General features: G+C 33.3%; 3 protein-coding genes and 1 long non-coding RNA gene across 14 annotated transcripts in view; 1 reads left to right on the top strand and 3 right to left on the bottom strand.

Moving 5' to 3' along the window:
• Positions 1-10,691, top strand: part of LOC147405803 (diphthine--ammonia ligase-like) — a 113,094-nt gene extending 102,403 nt beyond the window's left edge. Inside the window, exons 5-6 of the transcript XR_015176099.1 lie at positions 9,930-10,241; positions 10,453-10,691. The gene's annotated coding sequence lies outside the window, so the exon portion shown is untranslated. The remainder of the gene's footprint in view (positions 1-9,929; positions 10,242-10,452) is intronic.
• LOC147405808 (uncharacterized) overlaps positions 1-25,266 on the bottom strand; it is a 75,208-nt gene that overhangs the window by 1,426 nt on the left and 48,516 nt on the right. The window lies entirely within an intron of this gene.
• LOC147405809 (myosin-5-like) lies at positions 661-6,380 on the bottom strand. 10 transcript variants are annotated; one of them, XM_086433666.1, is made up of 13 exons: positions 6,004-6,380; positions 5,784-5,819; positions 4,667-4,813; positions 4,269-4,319; positions 3,500-3,657; positions 3,313-3,373; positions 2,926-3,103; positions 2,639-2,825; positions 2,343-2,462; positions 2,128-2,226; positions 1,806-2,006; positions 1,031-1,170; positions 661-863 (listed from the first exon to the last, which is right to left on the bottom strand). In XM_086433666.1, the coding sequence occupies exons 7-13, from the start codon at positions 2,931-2,933 to the stop codon at positions 815-817; spliced, it is 804 nt and encodes a 267-aa protein (XP_086289792.1). In that variant the 5' UTR covers positions 2,934-3,103; positions 3,313-3,373; positions 3,500-3,657; positions 4,269-4,319; positions 4,667-4,813; positions 5,784-5,819; positions 6,004-6,380; the 3' UTR covers positions 661-814. The 10 variants fall into 10 exon arrangements, with proteins under 10 accessions (XP_086289792.1, XP_086289791.1, XP_086289788.1 ...); XM_086433665.1 differs by having other exon boundaries at positions 5,784-5,865; XM_086433662.1 differs by having other exon boundaries at positions 5,784-5,889.
• Positions 18,130-24,674, bottom strand: LOC147405810 (uncharacterized). The gene is made up of 2 exons (XR_015176082.1): positions 24,507-24,674; positions 18,130-18,307 (listed from the first exon to the last, which is right to left on the bottom strand). It is a non-coding gene; the product is annotated as an uncharacterized LOC147405810 (long non-coding RNA).

The following is a 25,266-nucleotide window of genomic DNA, read 5'->3' on the forward strand; positions in this document are numbered from 1 at the left end:
AGCCTCCCCATCAATAGAGTCTATGCAGCACAAGAAATATAATATGGTGGTGTAAGATATAACAACTCTTGAGGGTCCCAGTAGCTTGAATCAATACCAAGAACACATGAGTGTACATGTCGATGCATGTATCTATTTCGTCTGTAACTGAATTTTGTGTTATAATGCCATGGATAACAGACTAAACAGTAATAGAAAGAAGGCCAGGTGTGTTTGTGGCAGAAATAAGTTCTTATGTACAAAGCTGACAGAAAATACCTGCAATTTTGGCCGAACTACCTCAAGTGGTCCTTTGGGCTTCTGATCTAAAAGTGCTCCTTGCTGTTGTTGGCATCCAATTCAGTACACCAAGACATACACTTCAACAAATATGGAAGGAACGGTTTATAACCGTTCCTAATCCAGTATGAAACGGTTGATGGACCGTCTTTAATCGAGGCGTCGTTAATGAATTTAAACCGCTAGCAGCCGTACTAGATCTCAAGATTTGGAACGGCTAAAAACCGTTCCAAAACTTAGATTTTAGAACGGCTTAAAACCATTCCAAATGCGTATTCATATAAAAAAAAAAAACCTTAGACATCGGTTACAAACCGATATCTAAAGCTTTTTTTAAAAAATAATTTTTAATTTTTAATTTTTTTTTTCTACACACCTATCACCCGCGGTCAAATTAATTTTCATTTTTGCCGTGACCAAAATAGCTGTTATTAGTAAAAAAACTAGGGCACAAAACTATGGAGAAGAAAATTCTTTTGAACAACATTAATGACACAATTACACTCAGCATTCACCAAGACCTCAGTCATAATTGCTATTGCATGACTTGTGGGCTCCTCCGACGCTCTTTGTAGCATGAACACCTAATGTGTCAAAAACAACCATATCACATTCTCAATACATTTTGTGCATGCGTGGGGGTGTGTGTGTGTGTGGAGAATTGGCTGATAAATAACAGCTTTACCGTTGCTCAAGATCTTGGTTTTAAATATTTAAATGTTATGTTTCTTGCATTTATCGTATGACAAACCTCCACATGGAATTTTGAAGCTGACAACCTTTTCTCTCTGCATTGTCAAGCTTTTCAGTTAGCTGCCCAATTTTGGCTAGAGCATCAACAAAAGCTTGCTTGGTCTCTTCTACTGTCTTTCTTTCTGATAACAGCAAAGCCTGTACAAATCGTAAGGGTTAAGTTACATTTGCCTCATACAAAGTTGAGTTGTGGTGCTTATAATAAACTTTCTATTCATTTCATAAGCTAAATCTCAAGTTTCCTGAAAAATAAACAATGAAGTAATAATGATTTCCATTTATAGCAAATTAAGGTGAATCCTTGCACATATTTGCATGGCTAGCTTGTCCAAGGAACCCTGCTAGTTCTACAGGAGGATTCCCATGTTCTAAGGAATTCTAGCTACACGTACACCACAAAGATTAATGCAAAAAATGCGGGCATAAGCATTTCAATGATATAATAACGTTATCCTTCTATAATATTATCATAACTAGCTAACGTGAATTCAGATTATTTCTATTTGCAAGACCCATTTTCAGTCACGCATAAACATTCATCTGTTGGACATAATTGTATATTTAGTATTAGCTTGAAAGCAAACACTACCCTCCATTGGTGCAACTATAGCTACATCTTTCTACTTCTCAATGACTCTATATAGTAGTATGTCTTCTATCTATGTCATTATTTTCCGTGCATCTCGAGAATTGTTCTCTAAAATAGAAATCTCTTATAGGTAATACGAGCATATAATATTAGGCAATCAATCATTCAAGTTTAGTGAATCTACCCTTAGGCTCTCAACCTCAGCAGTTAATGAATCGATATTCTCTGTATCTTGAATGACTGGTGGTGATTCTTCAATAGCACTCTGAGCTTCCTCTTGTTCCTTGAAAACTCTGGAGTTTGCCTCTTCTGGTTTTATTTGCTTTGCATGCAAAGCATCTTGTAAGTTAGTGATTTCTTGGGCTTTCACCTTCTCCAAGTCAGTCTACATTTTAGAAGAAAAGATAAATTACACATGGAAGTCTAATTTGATTTGTCTCGCATCCAATACAACCTAGTGGACTGAAAATTTCAACAATGAAAGACAAACATAGAATATCCACTACCCTTAATCGTTTTTCAAGCCGCAAATGAAGTGTAAGTTCCTCCACTCGCCTTGCTAATTTTTCCTTCGCTTCTTTAAGGACTCTAGTTTCTCTTGCAGCCTGAAAACATTCACATGAATGATTGCCACAAGTACATATTCCTTAAATATATTATCACGTGATGCATAAAAACTTAGACGAACACCACATTAAGGAATTATATTCAAGTATCCAACCATTCTGATCTTTCTGAGCCCTTTCCTAGCAACCTTTTGTCTCCAACCACACCGAGCAAAGATTGTCGCCTTCAGAAGATTCTTATAATATAAATAATCTCTCTGACAACGCCAATGAGCCTGAAAGCCAATAACATGTATGGATTAATAACTCAATATCTGAGCTTCTAAATCTAAAAAATCATGAGAATTGGAGTGAATTTATCTTGCAATTATAAGTGAATTTAGATCCTACAAATAAATAGAAAATCCACATAAAAGATTAAAAAGATCTTTGTGACACTAAGAGAGAACACCACTTGGTTGATGATTAGAAATTTAGTTTTCTCTCTAAGTCTGAATTTGTTGTGTGCAACCATTGCTCTTGTGCGTGTCTGCAATGTGATTGCAGATGATGGCACTTTAAGGTAAGATTTCCTGGCAATATATTGACGCCAATTCTTCTGAATTGTCACGGCTGCTGCTTTCCGTCTCAACTGCTGCCTTCAAAATGAGTGAGACATTCATTATTCAGAAAAAAACATGAAGGATACTATCAAATAATAAGTTCCTAACACATGCATGATTTAACCATGTAAGGTACCTCTCCATTGGGACTGCAAATAAATTGCAGCCCTATGTAATGAGATGAACTCCTTGTGAGCAATTTTTGTACAAATTTGTCTTTGAATGGCTTTAGCTGCGTTGCCCACTACCCCTGATCTTCGCGCATCCAACTCTTCCATCTGATCAGCTCGCAAGAATACCTTTGTTTTGCCGATCTGTTAAGCAAAACATGAAGGTACCATGTGAAATAATAAGTTCCTAGTGGCAAGATACGTCACAGATAATAGTTGGGCTTAGAACACAAGGATTAATAATTCTAATAGGGTAAAAACATTTATAAATCATCAAGAATCATTCACAATATCCAGTGAAACACCTTAGTGGCATTAACAAACTTAAAAGTTTGTGGGAATGTTGAGACTACTTGATAACCTTTCAATCCATTTTTGTCCAAAATCACTTGACATGCAACCTTTTCATCATATCTGCACATTAACAAAGAAATCCACATGAAACACCATTTGATATATAAATGAACTCAAATGGTAGGAATCAAATAGTGTTTAGAAAAGCATCCCTTGTAACACATAGATGGAATAAAAATGACTTACTTTCCTTCCAAAACTTCTGGTGCAAGGATGCCAAAGTAGTGAAGAAATTCAGAAAATGTTTGTCTTGTAGGATATCCAGTAAAGCTGGTCCAAATTGCCCCAAGAACACCCTACAGGTATGATATGAATGGCAAAACATTTTCAAGAGGATTACCAACCTACAACCAAACAAAATGATGTATAAGGATAAAATTAGAAATATTTGATGGAAGCTTATGTAGTCTGTAGTTCCATAGAAATAAAGTAGAGGTGCAATCATGCAAGAAAACATCATCCAGCATCAGGTTTAAATTTTAAAGACCCGAGCGAGTAGAATATTTGGTCAGTGTCATGTGTAAGATGTAACATGGCAGTGGCATCACATCACCTACTATGACGAACACTAGTTATAATGTTTTGCAAGAGGTAAACCCATCGTTTTCTGCTTTTCTTCTATTAGAAGAAAAAGCTACTAGTGAATTGGCAAACTTGCTTCTAACTCAGTAAGGCGAGTCACATTGAACCAAATTTCTAAAGCTAGTTCATCTCAAGGAAACAAGACACTAGCATACTAGCATACTAGCTTGTTGTCCACAAACACCAATGCATGACAAGCAGCAAGAACTTCTACTGTGCGAAGGGGCACTTTTGTCATATCTGATACTAAATTCACATTGTCAATCAGCCCAACAACTCTTTGGAATTCTTGAAAAAAACACCAGTCTAAAATTCATGACATCAAGGAGTAGTAACTACTTCATGAGCACAAAGACATAATCTTGCAACGTACCATGTCATCCGACGTAAGAGTTCCTGTCTTGTCAAAACAACATATGTCAACCTGAAATAAAGAAAGTTATAATATAAGCTGAAACAGACTAGGGCCCGCCCGCACACACAAACTGTGTCCTTGCGTTAATCCCATAAATGGATAGTTAATCATTCATTCAATAACAGAACATGTGCCAAAGTAGAAGAACAAACATGTACTCAAAATTCAATCTACTACGCTCTAAAATATTCCCCTGGTGACTAAATTATAGTATTGGTAAAATAAATAAAAAATCTCAATTCCAATAGTCTATGTTGTTGTAGGCATTAGCATCACAACTACAAAGAACGAAGTAGGAAGGAAGCATCAGAACAGGACAATGACCAACTATAATTATTGAAGTAGATACGACTGACCTTTCCAGCAAAGGGAATTCGAAATGGCTCAGTGCAGAATATCCCACACTAGGCTAATGCAATCAAAAATGTATTAACAGCTATTGAAAATTCCATTGGCAGCTCTTAAGAAAAGCTTGTATTGCTCCTTGTTGGATCCTCTAACCCCTGCAACAAAGACGTACAATGTAAATAAGGAACACACTGAAACATAAGCAGTATCATTAAATACAGTGAGAACAAGAGAACATCCCAGAGTCAACGCATATTACTTCAGTGAAAGTTATTGGGTAGCTGTTCCAGAAAAATTGGAGGTCACGTAACACCTTTTTAAGTACATAACTAACAGCAATGATGGCAAATATAACTAAGAACATATGTACATTAATTTTACCTTCTTTTAATGTTCCTGCCAAGCTCTTGTGGTTTCAACACATAAGGACTTATGTACATGAGACACACCCAACCCTTTTACACTTAATTTTATTTTTCAATATACACCACCAATTGATGTGCATTGGACACAACATAAATAAACAATTTAATATCAACCTTGTTTTAATACTAAACTACTTTTCTATGCTGCCTCCTATCAAGAATTACACATCCAAAATTGGTGTGTACTGTCCAACGCAAAATTTTAATTTTGCCTTTTTACATTGTTACTTTCCTTCCTTAACAAATATATAAACAACCTACCTTTCTATGCTTCACGTTTCCTTAACAAAAGTTTGGATGGGCTCAAGCGAAGCTTGTATGGCCCCTTTTCATATTTGTATCACGCTTTACCTTATTAGGGATGATTTCAATGTTCTAACATACAGTGATTTGCATGCAAAGCACACAATTCCCTTCCAGTTTTCCTTTTACTATAACAGAGAGGAGGGTGGACCAACTATTCTCAAATGCTATAGTCTACAAAATTTTACAAAAACAAAGGTGGGGGGCTCTTTGTGGCATTTTCTCAGATACTTGGAATGCCTGGAACACCCAAAAACTATAACTTATATCTAGTGTCCTAAACAGGATTGAATTGGAAAAGACGATGGAGAGCCTAACTAAACTTACTACATTTACTAAAATTCCATCTAAGAAATCCAAAATCACTCAAACTCAAATCTAGGGATAGAAGACGTACCAAATGCAAGGATTCTCAGTCAAAAACGACAGATTTCTATCTCAGATCCACAAATTGATGTAGCAATATTAGCGAAACTCAACTGATTGACTCCAAAAGCAACGATCTCAGCCAAAAATTAGCAAATCAAATCAGATCTAACTAAGAATCGTGTAATAGGGTTCCAAAATCATAAAAAATGATAGATCGAAGAGAAAATTGAAATAAAGCAATATCTTACATGGGAGACGAAGGGATTTCGACAATCCCAGCCTTAGGTTGCGCAGATCTTAGACAAAGAATCGATCGACAGTGAGGAACGAAATAGATTTTCTCTCTAAAATTGATAAATCTTCGTCAATCCTAAGTTCGTCAGGAAACGGCTGATTTTCGTAGATTTTCCCTTTCTCTTTCCCCTTCTCTCGACCCCTTTCTGTCTTTCATTTCTGTAAGAACGAGAGAATGACCTTCTACAGTTTAGTTCGGGTTAAAATGCGTGGATTAGGATTTAGAAACGGTTTCCAATATAAAAAACGGTTTTAACCCGTTTTTTATTACAAACGGCCAAAGTCCGTTTTACCCTTTTATTCCAAAATAGACATTTTCTTGTAGTGATTAAGCATTTAATTTGACATGGCACTCACTCAAACTCATGTTTGAAGCACTCAACGAACAGTTAGTCATCATTACAAAGTGGAGTTTACATGAAACAAAAGACTAATACCTTTCCCAATGCCCAATCTGCAGAATCAAAGAAAGCACATTCATGGTCCTGGAAATAATGAAATTTGTTTTTGGTGAACTACACTAATTGAATCTAACAAACCACATTTGTTATTAAATTTAAGAACTAGGAAAATAATTGTTACCTTGGATATCAAGGGAGGCTTCTTGGGTAATATTCCTCCGTACTTCTTCTTGATCATTACCTCTGGTACAACATAGTGACAAAGTCAGGATTCGAGAATAATTTGAAAATAGAAAACTTCGGGAAAAGAAAACATTGGATAAATTAAAAAATAAAAATTATTTTTTTAAGTACAGAAATGTATTTCATATACTAAATGATAAAACAACACTTCAAAACTACTGAAAATAAAAATAATCTGTAATTTTTTCAAAAAATTGTTAATTAAATCACGATTAATCGTGAAAACTTCATGAATTTTTGAAAAAAAAATTGGATTTAATAGACAACATTTAAAATCATGATTTTTTGAAGAAGAAAAAAATCGCAGATTTTTGTCACTATGCTGTAGAAGACAAGGTTAATAATACTATTAGTTTTTAGAAACCATGTGCACTAACCAGTATCTATAACAAGCATCACTTTACGGAGATCATTGCATGCATGATTACAAACCTCTCAGAACTACTATCAAAATGGAAAGAATGTAAATGTAAGACTAGCTACCTCTTCTTGGCGTGTGGGCATGGGATCGTCCTCTTGTTTGTCCAAATACTCTGGGTCTTCCTTGGGAAAGTCTCTATCAACCTCGTCTTTGATACAATCCTCTGCAAGTTCTGGCTCCTTGACATCCTCAGGATTCATGTCTGACATTTTGTAACTGGCCTACCATACACAAATAGAGAAACTTCAACAGTAAAAACACTGTCTTTCATGACCCCTACAATTGTATTTGTACCATTCCATTATGAGTAGAAGTGGGTGTTCATGAGCTATTATCCAGAGACAAATTTTCTTTAGAGATAAAATCTAAAACTGTCTAGCAATTTGAATAAATAAATCAAATAAAGTTCCTTGACAATGAAAACAATGATTTCTTGGGGAAAAATCAGGTGATATGATCTTAGAATAATGGGCGTGCTATAACAGAAAAGCTTGTTTAATTTGTCAAATAACAATAAATATAGGATTCAGCCTTAGAAATTGTAAAGTACTAGAAGTCAGGTAAAGGGAAAAACCTGCTAAAATGGGATAATTGATTCCACAGCATTATATCTAAAATCTGACATTATTTTTGTGAGACAAGACCGACTTAAAGCATCTTCGATTGAATTCTCATGACAAACTTCTTGTTCATTGGATGATCTTACTTCATTTCAACAAAACATTAATGACAGTTGAGAAGCAAAATTGAAGATAAGTTAAAGATGAGGAGGTTTCCACAACAGATATCAAAGGTAATTAGTTCATAAACCTATTGAGGGCTATCCTAGAAATCTGACCATGGTTAGCAATTTGGTTTACGGCAAAAGTATGGTACGGGAATAAATCAGGTACAATTCGGAAAAGTCATCTAATAGTTTGTTGAAAAATTCAGCAAAAATTGGAGAATGACAGAAATAGTTTGGGTATAATTCAAGCTTAGCACTCCAAAAAATGTAAAAATTCGGCTATACATATCAATAAATTACCTTTTATGTTTATCTTTATTCAATAAAACGGAATAAGACACGCAAATAGATCAAATTAACAATTCAAGCAACCAAAATAAAATTAAAAACATCCAAATCCAAAATAAAACAGGTCCACAATTCACATCCATGACATGATATATATAAATTTAAAAATTCAGAATATAATTCTGATTTTCCTACTAACCAACACAAATAAACTATAAAATATAATAAGAAAAATCTACAAATCAAGTTATCAAACTCTGAAATTAAGACATCCAAAATAGAAAAGGTCCATCATCTAGACCCAAATAATTCGTGAAAAATAATATCTTCACAATTACTTGTAGTAGCTGCATCTGTTTTTTCAAACTCCTCTGGAGCACATCTACTTTTTCAAGAAGCAGTCCAAAATGCTCAAGATTGTTTATTTTTGTCTTGCTTCTCAAAATCATCACAACTAGTCTTCATTTTTGAGTTCATTCTTATGTAAATCAAATCTTCTAGAAAATCTAGTGCCAATCTACTTTTCTTATAATTTCAATCATATGCAGATAAACGACATGGTTAACTCAAGATATGTACGACAATCCTATGAACTACAATAATTGGTCCACCATTTTGTGACTACATACCTAAATGTAAGTAAAAAAGATTCACACATACTCTTATATAATAAAACATGAGTTAAAAATAAATATTAAATACTTAAGAGGATAAATAGTTTTCATCAAATTTCTTACAAGGACAGTAAAAATATTTGAAAATGACAATTGTACTCAATTATTTGCATTCCAAAGGTCTAATGATCTCCATTTGTACTAAATATTTTTTATACAATAAAGAGTAACCCTTTCTAATTTCTAGGTCATCATATCCAATCTTCCCACTTGAAATTGGAAATGGGTTTAGATGGGTAATAATCACATAAATTCAATGAATTATATTTACATATCCTGTAAATTAAATAATTCATATAATTTATAATTTTATATACCTTACTTAATCATTATTATTTCAATATTTTAATGTCTCTTTTGCCCTTCCATTATTTCATATAAATACATTGTAGTTAATCATTTGCCATAGCTAGACGAACTACTTTCAATCTAAAAAGTAACTCATTGAATTATATTTATATTTTTTTATGCCATCTTGGAAGCTGAATACTTTATACTTCTCTATTTAGATGAGGACAATGGCCTAACATTTGATTATTAATGCTTTTAACATTTTGTCTTTTTTTTTTCTTATTTTTGCACATGACATAGCTTATTGTGATTTCTCCACAAGTGCAAAGTTGGCTAAGCAAAGACGACTACTTTGGATAGAACTTTTGGTCCTCAAATGAAAGCTCCACCAAATGACTCATCATTAGGTGAATTTTTTTTTTTTTTTTTTTTTGATCGATACAATTAGGTGAATTAGATAGGGACAACTTTAGTATATGAGAAATATAATAGTTTGATAATTCATCTTAGGGTTACACGCGAGAGTGAAATTGAACAAAGAAACTAAAATTGAACAAAGAAACTAAGATTTTAGGGGGGCTTTTGATAGAAGCATGTAGAGAATTGTCGGACGGTAATTTCATTCCAAGTGGTGATGAATTACTCTGGAGGGTAGAATTTTAATACTATGGGGACCATTTATATGTAAATCATACTTTGTTTTGTGTACACTATTTTCTTTTTATTGCCTTTGTCATTCTCTTCTAAGGTTTCATGATCACATGATCGATAAATCTAACTTGATTCACATCAATAAAAAAAATAAAAAAGTCTAACTTGATTCACATGTGAATAGGTGGCGAGTGCGTGTTGGTACTTGCTTGGAATCCAAAGGGCTGCAAAATGCCTTAGAGAGCAATGTAGGACCACACATGGGTGTGGGCTAATGGCATTAGCATGTAAAGAGCCCATTTATTATGGAACAACAATGGTAAAAGATATAGCAAGATTGGTTTGGGCAAGAGAGCAAACGTGTCAGATCTATGTGTATAGAAAGTGCCGATAATTTTGATTATGGAGCTTACAAATGGACAATGCAGCTGTTTAAGAACAATAGCCGTTTGGAGAAGATATTATTTCCCATCTTTTGGGGCTTAATGACTCTAAGGTAAGATACAAATTTCTTAATTTTGACTCATGGTAAGGTGTTACTAGATTATACAACGCTCATTATCATCAAAGTTTTATTCTAAAGACTTGGGAAAACAGATTGCATACCTGTAGCACCATCTGCATCCATTGAATGAGTATGTCAAGTTGGATTGTATTATTTGTTTTATGCCATAAATAGGGGTTTTCATTTTTTTATGTTCTTGCAGGCTCTATGGTATAAATGTATGCGGTGAAGGAGGAGAATATGAATGACTAACACTTGACTGCCCTGTTTTTAAAGTAAGTTTAGCGCTTTCATCTCTTCTAGCAATATACTTTGTTTTCTAGCATATGAATCATTGTGTGAATGTGTACTTTTTAAAGGTCATCTATAAAATCCAAGCATATGAATTACTTTAATACTGTATTTAGAACTTTTATATTAAAGGTTTACTGATTACTTGAACTTCAGGCTTCGATTCATAGCTCTGTTTTTTGACATATTACAATGCAACTCTGATGTCTTGAGTGTCAATTCCAACTTACCTTTGAAAAAATATGCTTGAACTTCCAGAATTTCCATTTTCGTTGTTATCATAAAAACAATTAACATTTATCAGTTTGGTATTGGTATTAAAAGAACATGCACGTGGTTAGGGGAATTCTTTGATAATTTCTACACGTTCAAATCTTTAACATATTAGGAATAATTTTTTTTTGGAGGGATTACCTTCTGAATTAAAATGTAGAGAAATTTCCCAAAACATGATCTACTTTTGACGAAATTCTGATTTCGGATCACTGTTCATTTTAATTCCCAAACTGTGTACAGCGATTTCACAGGTTTCTTAAGTGACTAAACTCACAGGTTTAAAGTGACAATCTCAAAGGTTTCAAGTAGCTATCTCACAGGTTCGCTACTTTTAGCTAGAGTGTCACTTGAAAAACCCGTAATCTCGTACATCATCTTTGGGGAATTAAAATGAACAATTAGCTGAATTGGAATTTCGTTATATTTATCTCACGAAATAGTAATTTACTCTAAAATGTACATTATGACTGTGCGTAGTATACTGCTTGGTTAATCTTTGCTGGAATTAGTTTCTTTTAGAGGAGAACAATGGATTTCGTGGTTAAACTATTTAAAGTAATCTAAACCCTCCAACTGCATTAATTAAAGCACAGATATAGGATTGTTTCCTTGCATGGATTTCTCCATGTTGTTATTGACTTTGTTCATTTGGTTTAAATGTAGGACATTTCTCCTAATAAAGACTAATAAAACTTTTGTAGTAACTAAAGTACCAAACTATACTAGTTTGCAAACACTTTTTTAAAAATTGACTATATTCTAAAATCAAGTGGATGGATATATCCAGTTGGACTTTAAATTTGGTGGAAATTGGTCTCTGTTGACTGCAGAGATGATGACCTTTTTTTTTTTTTTCTCAATCGAGTGCAATTTTTTTCTCATATTGATTTTCTTTACAAGATCAGGCTTTGTTAATTTATGTAGATGAAAATCAATCTTTCATTTGCCATTTGTTCTACATAGCATAATCAGTGCCATGTGTTTCTAACCTCAAGTAAATGTCAGCATCTCTCTTGTATCTTGGGACCTTTTTGAGCTGTTTCCTGGGGTTTGCAACTAATTTGTATGTATTTGTAGTTCACAATAGGAGATTGAAATGAGAAACTAAAGTTAGAACATGTTCAAATAATGGAGGAGAACGGTGGATTGCGTTTGCAAAATCAAAAGTTGGATTCCTTCCTAAGATCCTCAACCTCATAAATAATTAAACACATTTGTAAAACACACATTGTATCTTGTAAAAGTGTTGTTTGTTTTAAAAATCTAGAAAAATAATAAATAAAACAAATATTAAATTTGAAGTTGTTAGGACCTGTGTACTATATAATGTAAGGTTTCATATGGTGTAGATCTCAAGGAGAGCCTGTAATACTTTAGAATAAAAAATCTTGTTAATTAATTTTAAAATATGGCACTAATTCCAAAGATTAAATAAATTTTATTTATAATTATTGGACTAGGTCATACAGGGTATTTGTCAAAATCTGGAATTGCAATATATGATAAAAATATGTCTATAAAAAACATGAAAAAGATGTACCAAAATGAAACAGCTCATTGGTAATCTTTTAAGCCAACTTGCCTCATTGCAATTTTACCTATCCCATCCTTGGTGAATGGTCATTAAAAGAATTAGATTTACTTCGATTTTAATTATTGTCTTTACTCATCATCCTTAGATCTAAACCGTTAAATGGTTTTCATAAGAGGAAGATCAATAATTTGATATTTTAATCTAGCAACCTCCTTTCATTACTACCCCAGTGATGTCCTACCTAGATAAAATGGAAAACTAGTTAAAGGACTCTCGCAGAGGGAATTCTTTCTAAATATTTCCCAAGTTTTTAGTGGTTACTTGGTAGGACATTTAATAAATTTTTCTTTGTAAATGGTCCATGCACCTCATTTCCTACATTTCTCACGATTGAATGGCTAAACCGTTCATACTAATCGTATTCATCCAAAATTTGGATTTTTGACACCTCAATTAAGTTTCTGAGATTCTATTTCGTCGGAAAGGATTTAAGAAAGAAGATAAAATCATTTTCAAGAGATTTTTTTAATTTTTTGAAGGTGTACGTAAAAAAACTAGTGGTTTTTTTAACTTTTTTCTCAGTTTTTGGTTGAAAATCGATGTATAATGGCTCTTTTGGTTAAAATCATTTAAATAAGTCGTTATATCAAGTTTTTAGTCAATCTTTCCATGGATTTTAGTCGAAAAATTTCAAAAATAGAAAATGTGTGGGTTTTACTAGTGTTGAGTTCACAACTTTTGCAAAATAGAGACTTCTTTTTCTGTATTGTTCTTTTGAATTTGTTTGAAGGGAAACAAATCAAGCAACGGATTTTGTAGCGAAACAAGGTACTTTTTTTAAAGGTTTTTTCGTTGATGAAGAAATGTGTAATGTTACTCGGGAACTATTGAGAATTGTTGAGGAAGAATTAACTTGTATCTACACTCGGTAGTAATGTTTTCAAGGTGGGGTCCCTTTAACCCTAGCCTATCAATTAAAAAAAAAAACATTTTATATAATAAAATCAGTGAATTAGACAGTAATTAAAAAAACATCGAGTTCGACAATAAAAATTATGAACTCGATAGTATGAGGGCCCATTAAAAAAGAAAACGTTTACTAAATGTCATGTCATGTCATATATATATTTATATATATGGAGATGGTGCAAATGGCCACCCTGAACTTTTAAAATATTGTAAATACCCCTGGATAGTGGGTAGTGGTTATTTGAGAGAGATCCTTCTGATTTCAAACAATGACCACCCCGGCGCGTGCAAACAAGGACGTGGTTGTCCCTCAATTCTTTAAATGTTTTAGAGATTACCTTCCAAGAATAGTTGGGATACAGCTATGTTCCAAACTGATCACATGCTCCTCTTCATCTCAATCTTCTCTAATAAATTACTAACAAATGACAATAATGCCATTTTTTTAATTTGTAACCAAAATCATGATCATTTCACAAAAAATAAGCATCTTCAAGCTCTTCAATTCTTATGATGCATATATTATTTTTCAAGCAGTTACCAAATTATGTTATGAAATCATCTTATTTTTCGGGAGATTACACGTTTCTAGACTATTAAAAAAAAAGTGTTTTTGGTTCTCAATTTATTTTTTAAACAATTACAAAACTATTATTAAATATGTTAAAAATGACTTTGATATTAAGAGTGCAAAATACAAATTTTGACCATGTTGTCCCAAGGTTTGAAATACCCTTCTTTTTTCCCTCAAAATTAATCACATCTTTGGCCCTTGATTTAATTTTTTCAAAATAATCATCTTCAACCTTATGATATTATATCTACTTCAACCTTCAAACCTTAATGAAATATACGATTTTTTTTAGGAGATAGAAAATGAGTAAAAAAAATCTATGATTTTCTTCAAATGATTAAGGTAAAGATGAAAATAATGGGTAATTATACATATCCTGCACAAACTAACAAATTTAAATATCCTCCAACCTTTGACCAACAAGTCCGTTGATCAAATAAGGGAGTGGGCAGGGGAATGCTCTTTTCACTAACAAAATGGAACATCGAACCGTTAAGATCACGAAATGAGATTTTCTTCTTAAAGCAATCTACGATAACGTGATAGCTATTAGACAATCCATACCTAAAATAACATCATAGTCTGACACCCCCAAATGAATTAAGTCAGCCACTAATTCTTTATCTGCAATATGAATTACACACGATCGACACACCTGATTGATCTTTACACTATTGCCCATCGAAGTGACAACACATATGAAAACTCTCAATGACTTTGAATCCAAACCCAAAGTAGATGCAAATGATGGGGCAATAAAGGAATGTGATGAACTAATGTCCAATAAGATTCTTGCCCAAGAATTATACATAAGAAATGTACCTTCCACCATATCATTCGCAGCTCTAGCATCTGATTGAACTATAGTAAATGCCCAGCCCTAAGTTCTAAGCCTTGGTCGTTACAAGTTATGTTGTTGTTGTTGCTGCTATTGTTGTGGACGAAGAAATTGTGGTTGTTGTTGGCGCATAGGATATTGTTGTTGTTGATAAGGTGGGTACTACATGAGGAATTCGCTGTATGCCTCCCTGAGGACAATCCCACTGAAGATGACCAGGTTGGCCATACTTATAACAAGTTTTTTGCCCCTAAACTGGCTGTATCTGCTGAGCACCTTCTAAAGGGCTCTCTCGATGGAAATGTCCCACTTGGCCCCATCCATAACAAATCTTCTGTCCTTGAGACGATTGTTGTTGCAGAATTATCTTTTTTTCCTTTTACTAGGTTCAATTCTCTACTGACTCTCCCTCGATTTTTTCCCTTGATCCTTCCACGGATTGTCTCAAATTCTCTTAATATCTTGTAGTTCACCTTCTACAAATTAAGCGTTTCCTACCATTTCAGTGTAGGTGTGAACCCTTGTACCTATTAACTTCTCCCGAATGGACGGTCGAAGTCCCAAACGGAATTTCTTTGACTTTAGCTCTTCGGTAGCTACTAAATGTGGTGTAAAATGTGACAACTCAGCAAATTTGGCCTCATATTGACCAACTGATAATGTCCCTTGAATCAGATCCATAAATTCTCTCATCCACTGGTCTTTGACCACCTCTTGGAAGTATTTCTCAAAGAATACCTCCTCAATTTGAGCCCAAGTCATCTGATCTATATCTATAGCCCTCCTAATCGAATCCCACCAATAATCTACATCACCCTCCAACATAAATGTTGTTAATGGTACGCAATGATCATTTGTAGTTGCTAGTAGGTACAAAATCTTTATAATCTGCTTGAGCCATTTTCTAACTTCCATCGGAACAGGCTCTCCCTGAAATATTGGTTGATTTAGCCCTTTGAACTCTTTTATCGTTGCCTCTCTAACACTTCCTTAATTCCTAACTAGAAGCTCTTGAGCTTGATGTCTCGCCGCTGGTACTTCCGGAGTACGGTGCATTGCCGTTGCCTATTGTCTACAAGTAGGAGAAATCCTAATTGCACCCCCTCTAAATCGAGCCATAATCTATGTAAAGATAATTTATTCAAGACCTTAATATAAATAATATTAGTAATGATAATTACTTTTAAAGTTAGGTACATCAAGGTTCTCTCTGTCATTTATTTGGATCGTTCGCAATATTTTCTTGATCCCAAGGATCTACTAACTGATGCTCTATTACCACTTTGTCACACCCTTGATTCTAGAAGTTCGTAACCATCATGCATTGTCTAACCCTGGATTTCACCATTGAAATCTACTTTTATAGTTCGATAGTAATTCTGGATACACAAATTTGAACTTCTCTTCTGAAAAAAACACAAAAAAGAATTTTCACAGCTTGATCTTTGATCACTCTGTGGGCATCAAAATTTTAAAGAAACCCTCATAAATTTTATAAGTCAAAATAAAATCCTTAACCTCACAGTTAGGCCCACAAGTCTAAATTGAGGATCCATTAATCGGAACGGGCTTCATATGTTTAGGTGTGGGTTTTCATAGATAAAACCCATGATCTAACTAAATCAAGTGATCCACATATTAAATATTGGGCCTTATACCTAAATAAATGAGTTTGGCCCAATAATAATCCATAGAATCCTTAAATGGGATTTGGACAAATTTAACCTTTTAAATAAATCAATTAAACCTCTTTAAGTTAGGGGTATAATTGGAAAGCTAAATTATCTTTAAGTCTATAAATACAAGAGTCTCTCTCATTGAGAGGGCATCTGGATCACTTTCTCTCAGAAGACAGAAGCTCTCCCTCTAGAGAAGAAGAAGCTATCAAGCCCTCCTCCAGAGACAAAGCAAGGTTCTTTAGAGATCCTGACTCCGACTAAAGAGAAGATCAAGAATAAAGTCCTTCTCCGGAAGCCAAGCAAACCTTCTCAGCCGAAAAAGTGCGAAGCCCAGAGAGAAGAAAATCTATAGAAGCCTCTACAAAAGATTAAACACAAAGCAAAGTAACCAACCAAGCAACCTTCTCAGCCGATAAAGCGCGAAGCTCGGAGAGAAGAAAAGCTATATACGTCATCATCACTATTTTTGTACTTGACTGTTAATCAGAGGAAACACTGAGATCTGTATCCACTTTTCATCAAAAATCATTTGTGATCTTATTTTTTACGGATCTCGAGGTAGATCCGTAGAAATTTATTGTCGACAAATTTCTGACACGCCCGGTGGGACTATCTCAACCTCTCATCTTTCAGTCAACTGCAATAACATCACCTAAAGCATCAATGGCATCTCGCAACGTCAACGCTATCGCATCTGCCACTACTGAGAAAGGTAAGAAAACCCTTTCTTCCAATCTTGAATCTGATCAAGTTACTAGTCGCGGTCATCATGTGACACGAACAAAGACAAAGACTAGTGGAATCAAGCTAATGGAGCCTCTCCAGCATTACTCCAAGAAACGTGCCACAAAAACGGGACTTACCACGAAAGAATCGTGGGCGGACATGGTAGAAGACGACTCGTCAGATTCTGGATCTGATTCAATTATATAACAATAAAAAATACAGAAAGCTTTTATAATATTTAATTTCTTTAGAAAATGTAATCCCAAGTATTCCGGTTTTTAAAATAATTAATTCTCTGTGAAAGTTTATGTGGTTTATATCTTGGGAAACTCAAGAAGTTATAGTTTTAAAAAAAATATAGACATGAAATTTTTTCTAAACATTGTTTTTTTTTTATAAATAAACTCACAAATCAAGTATAGTAGAAAATTAGTTTCTGCTGTCTTACTCTTACATTCTTGACAAAAATTCTAGATCAATTTATCAAAATAAAATAGGGTTAATTTTCTAAGAAAGTACACTCCAAATACTCAATATAGACTATGGAAACTTCTAAAAATTTACAGAATTGATTGGTTAAAACTCTATACAAAACAGAAGAAAAAAGTTTCTGTTACAATTTTGGCAACACTTTTCTTTGAAAATAATTCTCAAAAAAGTATTTAAACTGCTTTGTTTGTTTTGAAATTTTTTTCGTTAAAACCCATGAAAGTCAGTGAAACAATAAAATTTGTCATGCCAATTTTGAACTCTTACAAAATTTTCACAATTTATTCAATCCAACTAATTCTAATCGAACAGATTTCTCATTTTCGTCAAATTTACGCAACAAACACTAATAATTTTGATATATTTTCATAATATTAATTGAAATCTTAAATATAACAATTCAAAAAGGGAAATCTTAAAATGTTCATAACAAAATAACTCTTGTCTCTAAATTTATGGATAATACCACCCAATCATGAATCTAATAAAACCTTCAATACTAATTAAATTTAAATTTATTATATAAGCTCTTGAATTTAATTATCACAACCAAATAGTTTCAAGAGAAATACATGAAAATACAAAATACAAAATAATAATAATAAAAAATAATACATTAAAATTAGGACTAGAAATTTCTTCTCAAAGTCTTCTTGCCCATCATCGCCGCCTATCTCCAATCTGAAAAAAATTTGGTAAACAACCATGAGTCCTAAGACTCAATGGGATCTTTCTTTCTTTCCAAAGATTATTAAAATAAGGAGAAAACATGGCATGCTTCAAAACATATACAACATATTCAATTAATCCATAGAAAACATCAACACACAAATATATATCGCTCCAATTATTTTCTAAAAATAAATATAGTGAAACTCTAAATCCCAAGCTTTCCGGGTCGATTTTCACTCTTGCTCAGCCAAGCTTTCCTTGTCGATTTTCATACCAGTTCGGCCAAACTCTAAATCCCAGAACACAGGATCTTCCTCAAGGGTATTTTCTTTTATTTAATAACATTTCATTCAACTTGTTCACTTTAGGGTGAATATTTCCTCCCTAAAATCCTCAGCCTCATAAATAATTAAACACACATATAACATATATAAAAATAATAAAAAAATAAAAATAAAATAAAATAAATCTTAGAAAATCCTACATTATATTGTTTGACTCACACTCATTTCATATTAAACACATAATTTTTAGAGAAAAGAAGTCACCTAACTGATTTTTTTGGAATGGAGAATTTTCACTTATTTACGCATTTACTACCGTTTTAAGCCGCTCCTCTTCTAAAAATAATTTCAGCCATGTGTAAGAAGGATAGTAAGAATTGAAATCCCTCTCCAACATCTCAAATCCAAATCTCCTAAGTCCTTTGATTTTTTGAAACATGGGTCAACCAAAACACCACTTCAATTAGATTTAGTCAAAACTTTCTCTCTCTCTCTCTAAACTTACTCAAAGACTTTAACTTTTGTTTGTCGAATATTTTCATCAAGACCTCTCATCAATTTGTTAAAATTCATGAGCATTCTAATAGAGACAAGTGTCTCAAACTCAATATTTAAAATTCAAAAATAGAGAGATTGTAGTGATAATAAGTGCTTACCACAAAAACAAACTTATGGAAACTACTTAAATGCCTTTGATCAAACTACCCCTCAATCATCTAGTATTTACTTTAGAAATGGCATCTATTTATTGAATTATGTTAGATTTCTTCAAAATAATATGACAATAAATAAAAAAATAAATAAAGGGTGCCACATATACTAATAGTTATAGAAAGTAACTAATTTAAATAATATGATTCCCTTGGACCCATAGTTTGGGCTAGGCTTACAATAAGAAATTTAAGTGGGAAAAAACAAATATTCACTCAATATTAACTTCTAATGGGTATAATTTCAATTGATTATTATAATAACAATTGAACAAATTAATTAATGACAATATCTACTACATTTTCTATCATAAGTATCTCAATGATTTCTATAGAACAAGCACTTACATTCATCAAGAAAGAATTTGATTTACTTTCCTTATGTTTTGAGACAAAGAACTAAAGTGGACCACATAGAAATATTTATGAGTGTTCATATGCCATGGTTTTGAAACTTATAAGAGTTCATGGCAATTTGGTGGATTTCAAGAAATTCTTTGTTTATCACTGTTGAAATTGACTCACTCAAGATCCAAAATGAATCACCTAATGATATTTTGAAAATCTCGGTCAAGTTTATGAAAATTTAGCCAAGTCATCCAGTTTTAATTATTTTTGAATCAAAACAATCTATATTTAATAATTAAATATTTGTGATATATATAAAATATTATTTTTTTGATTTAGTATCGATTAATTCACCTTAATAGAAAATTAATAATTGTGGGTGAAAATTTTTCAACACCCCACCTAAAAGTAGGATATGTGTCTTGATAGGATAGTCAAAATATAACCTACCTTAGAGATCACAAATACTTGATCAAAATATGAATCAGGAACCGTAAGCCAATTTACCTCTTATCAAACTAATGTATGAAGTCTGACTGAGAAAAATTAAAGTTAGTTTCCCTATGATATGTGAAGGTTATTTGACTTGGTAAGTCCTGATGGAAGGGCAATTTCAGCAAATTTCAAATTAAGTGTATTTTGTAATTTCATCTAAAATGGTTTGCTTCCCAAATTTAATTTATTTGTGCAGGCATTAAGATTACTAACAAAAAAAAATAGTTCATAATAGCCAAAAGCATTGGGTTCCTTTGGATAAAGTCAATATACCCAAAGTACCCTTATAGGATATTTTGATCATTGTATATTATAAAAAGAGACAATCTAAGGCCGCACCAAATTTTTCTAAGAGCACCCCAATGATATGATATTAATGAAGATTAGCACATATCTTTAGGTGCTTTTAGTAAAAGTTGGTGTGGCAATAGCATTTCTCTATAAAGAGAACAAATTCTTGTAAAAGTCAATTACACATTCTAATTGGTCGATGAACCTTCCTTTCCATTCAACGAATCTTATAAAAAAATTACGTTTAGTTTAAATATCTAAAAATATTATATATATATGTTAAATTGAAAGTTGTTATGTCCTCTGTATATTATATAATTTAAGGTTGCTTATGGTATGGATCTCAAGGAATCTGGAGTAATTTAAAAGAAAAAACATTTTTAACTAATTTTAAAATATATAAAACTAATCATTTAAATATTAAATAAATCTTATTTATATATTTGAAAGAAATTAAACAAACACACACACACACATGGCATGGTTTCTCTCACTTAATAATATCCATCGTGGCATTGTTTTGTTGGTAAATGGATACGATGGGGGAAGAAAAATTACTTCTAGGCTCGAAAACATTCGATCTCTTTTAGATAAATATTCTCTCCTATTGGTTGAATCAAAGTACATAAGGGATCGACGAACAAATGCCTTCAGGATACAAAGAAGTCTTACACTCAATATACTAAATCAGATTATATACAATCTGATTTAGCCTAGAACACTCGAAAAATTAAGAAACTGATGATGCTTAGATCTTAACTTAGAGAGAGGGGAATACAAAAATTTTCAGTGAAGAAATCTGAATTCTGGTTGACTTTTTATAGCCAATTTTGTGTATGTTGACTAAGAGTCATGATTTAATGTCTCTTGGTCTAATAGCCGTTAGATTGTGTCTTATCTGAGATCTAACGATCCAAATTACACCCTATCGAAGGTATGTGTCTCATGTCTTTTAACTAATACCTTTTAGCTGAATCTGTTTGATCTAGTGGCTCTGATCACATTCGATCAGTTGCCATATCTAACGGATCTGATCGTTCCTGATCGGATACCAATCATGAACCAACACACTTGATCGATTCTAATTAGGTACAATCATGAATCAACGCATCTGATCAGGTACTATATCGATCCATCGCACTTGATTATGATCCGGTATTATTACGATCCATTGTATCCGATCGGATACTAACTTGATCGTGCGGTGCTGATCGCACCCGATCCATCACACATGACAGATCAACCACAACCGTTGGATGGTTTCGTATCCCGAAAACTTTAAGGCTCCCCAGCTCCTCATGACGATGAGTATGTGCGCCCAATGCGCCCTAAACGCCCAATCTCCTTTTCGCACGTGGCCGGGTGGTGCTTCGCACCACTTCGAAGCACTGGATCAAAGCCTAAAGGTATGACATAAATACAACTAACTATTTTGACTATAACTTATAAGGTACTCCACTTTCTTACTTGTGAGCGATGTAGGACTAAACCTTATATACATAAAAAACCTCAAAATCTAACTTAAAGAAAACAAACCAATAAATCACAAAGAATTACTTTTATTTTGAAAATATTCAACAAGTTCCTACTTATATATATGGCTAAGAGACAAACAAACTACCAATATTTCGCATCACCCAATTATACATTACAAATATTCAAATATGTTTCCTAATCTTGTTCCCTTTTAGACTAAACAAGGGAAAGCTATAGGAACTATGATGAACACAAATAAAAAGAAATTTAAAAAAAAAAAAAAATACATGACACTTTGCACAACATGCAAACCTGGATATACTTGAAATAGAATGGACTAAATGAACTGATCTTAAAGTAATAAAGCCTTATAAAGCATCGATGTTCTCTAACATGTATGCTAGGACTCTATCTATTAAAAAAGCATGCACACACCACAACCAGTAGAACGATCCATGGGACTAGATAATTAATTAATCAAAATAAACGATCGTCATAATTAAGGAAAAAAAGAAGAAATTTGGTCAACCAATACTGTAAAATTAAAAATTAAAACTGTAAAACAAAAAATGTACTTACATGACATGTTGTTCAAACAAGTTCTGGAATTTCACAATCTTCACTCATTGTATGAGAAACATCTACATTTTGTTCCACTGGCTCGATACGCTGAGTGTCTATTGCAGGATCAGCAGTTATAAAGCTAGTAATGCCAGTTCCATCTGGAAATGACCAATGAATTGTATGCTCTAACGGTTCAAGTTTGCAAAGGAATTTCAAGACAAAGCTTGCTCTTTCTTCACGTTCTATAATGGGACCCTCGAGAACATATTTGAATATGGCAAGTGGGAGTTGAGGGAGGAAAAAGTGCAATATGTCCACAAATATGTGTTCCATGTGAACATATAACTCATTGATTGACGTGTATGTTCTCTGAGGCTCCTGTCCGATGATAAACTCATAGAAGATGTCTATAACGTCGCTTGGATCTAGATATTTATCAATGAAACACCAAGTTTCACCAGATGTCACTTTTAATTCTTTAATAATCCCAAGTGCCCAACGTATGTCCAATTGAAGTTGCGATCGAGAACCTCCATCCATAGATTTCTGAAACGATGGTGAATAACATTTTTTAACCGTGGGTTTAATGAATCTCGTATGAAACCAATGGCATGCATTGTCTCTATTCATCCACAATTCTTTTGCCGATGCACATCTGCTCTTGCAATTTTTGTCTTTGGCATTCACTTTCTCGTCAATGAAACAAATAATTTCGAAGGCTTCGTCTAAGCTTTGAACTAGAGAAGAAATAAGGGTATCTGGTAGAACAACGATAGCAACTCTTGCAATGATTACCAATAAAAGACAAGAGAATTTGTTCTCATGTGAACTGGACACCGTATTGGTAGTTGACTCTTCAGATGGAGTAGTTTGGGAAAGCAATTGGATTAGATGAGTCAGAGAATCCTTTTCATGTTTCTCCATCAATCTCTTTATCTCTTTTTCACCGTTTCCTTGTATCCACTCCTTCACATCCATACGGACTATTTCGTTGTTTCTTTGTTTACCAAAACAGACTTTAGAGGTTGCCATCGAACACGACATTAACACCAAAGATACGAGATAAGCCAAGAAATACAATGCTAAGGTCAACATGTATAATATCCACGTGCCATTCGTTGCGATCGTTTGGAAGATAAACATGAGGCTTATTCTAGAGATTTTGAAGAATGCAAGAGTGCGGAGCTTTATCAAAGACGATGAAACCCAGGAAGAAGGGAAGAAGTAAACATCAGAAAATTCAATTTCTAGAAAGGTTTTGATTCCAAACCACCATCTCAATACACTTGCCATACTTCCTATTAGGATAGTGAAAATTTGAGTTGAAACCACCATCCACATTGACCATTTATAAGCAGAAATTCCACATTGAAACTCCACCTCCTTAAGAAAAAGCGATCGAAATGTGGCTTGTGAGAGAACCAGTATGCAAAGTGTGGACAACATGCCCATACCCATCCAAAGTAAGTCATTTTTGATTTCTATCTCAGCTTTGTTTTTATAGTGGGATACATAAAACAATTTCAATCTATGTACCATATTCTTACTCTCTGAATTTAGAGGGTCACTTTTTTGAAGTTGATCATCAATGTTAGAATATGAGGAAATATCAAGAGGGTGATTTATCTTGAACGAGAACCACAACACTCCGAGTAATAATAGCATGCAGGACATAATTATGACATGTTCTACAAGGAATGAGAAGATCACACCAGTGTAAATCTGTATACAAACATTGACAATCACAGTTACTACGAAAATGCTCAAGGAGATGATATTGGAAAAGCATTCAGAATCACTCTGAGTTAGGAGTGAAGATGAGACAAAACTCATCGAAATGCATATTAAGACAGTGCCAGTAAGTTTGGATAGTTGATCTTGAGCAGAAGGCATTGAACTAGTGAGATCTACAGGAAGCTTTGTAGCTATGGCGAGAAGAGTGAGTGTAAGTGAGTTGAGTGAGAAGAATCGACAAGGAATCCATGGCTTCTTATTATGCAACCCATTTAATAGATCACAAATCATAAACAGAAAACATACCGAAGTGGCGGCCGCTGTATATAAGCCAATCAAAGGAATTGGTGAAGAATACATGTTTTCATCATCATGGGATGTTGCATTGAAACATGAATGGATCGTCATTTTCCCTTCTTTGATGGATCAAACAAGAAAACCCTCTTCTTCTCAAATTTCAATAACAAGCATTCAATGTTTTCCCAATCAGTTTCTAACTTGAGGACAATTTCCTATTTGACCCCTACTTATTAAAGGATGACTAGAAAATTCTTGATAGTTCATGCTTTTTGACAAAGAATTTAAGGTACTTTTTAAGGGTATTTTGGTCTATGGTCCTCGTATGTTAGAAAAAATTCTAGCAAAAGATTCTAATTGGCGGACGAACTTTCCTCTGCATTAAATTATATCTTGTAGAAGAGGTGTTGTTTGATTTAAAAATATAAAAAAATATTAAATAAAATAAATATTAAATTTGGAGTTGTTAGGACCAGTGTGTTTATATAATTTAAGGTTTCATATGGTGTAGATCTCAAGGAGAGCCTGTAATACTTTAGAATAAAAAATCTTGTTAATTAATTTTAAAATATGACACTAATTCCAAAGATTAAATAAATTTCATTTATAATTATTGGACTAGGTCATACGGAGTATTTGTCAAAATTTGGACTAGCTCATTAGTAATCTTTTAAGCCAACTTGCCTTATTGCAATTTTTTCACCTACCCCATCCTTGGTGAATGATCATTAAAAGAATTAGCTTTATTAGTGATTTCTAGAAAATGATT

The sequence above is a fragment of the Akebia trifoliata genome, chromosome 3, assembly GCF_017979445.1.
Source record: "Akebia trifoliata isolate Shusen 1 chromosome 3, ASM1797944v1, whole genome shotgun sequence".
Classification (NCBI taxonomy): Eukaryota; Viridiplantae; Streptophyta; class Magnoliopsida; order Ranunculales; family Lardizabalaceae; genus Akebia; species Akebia trifoliata.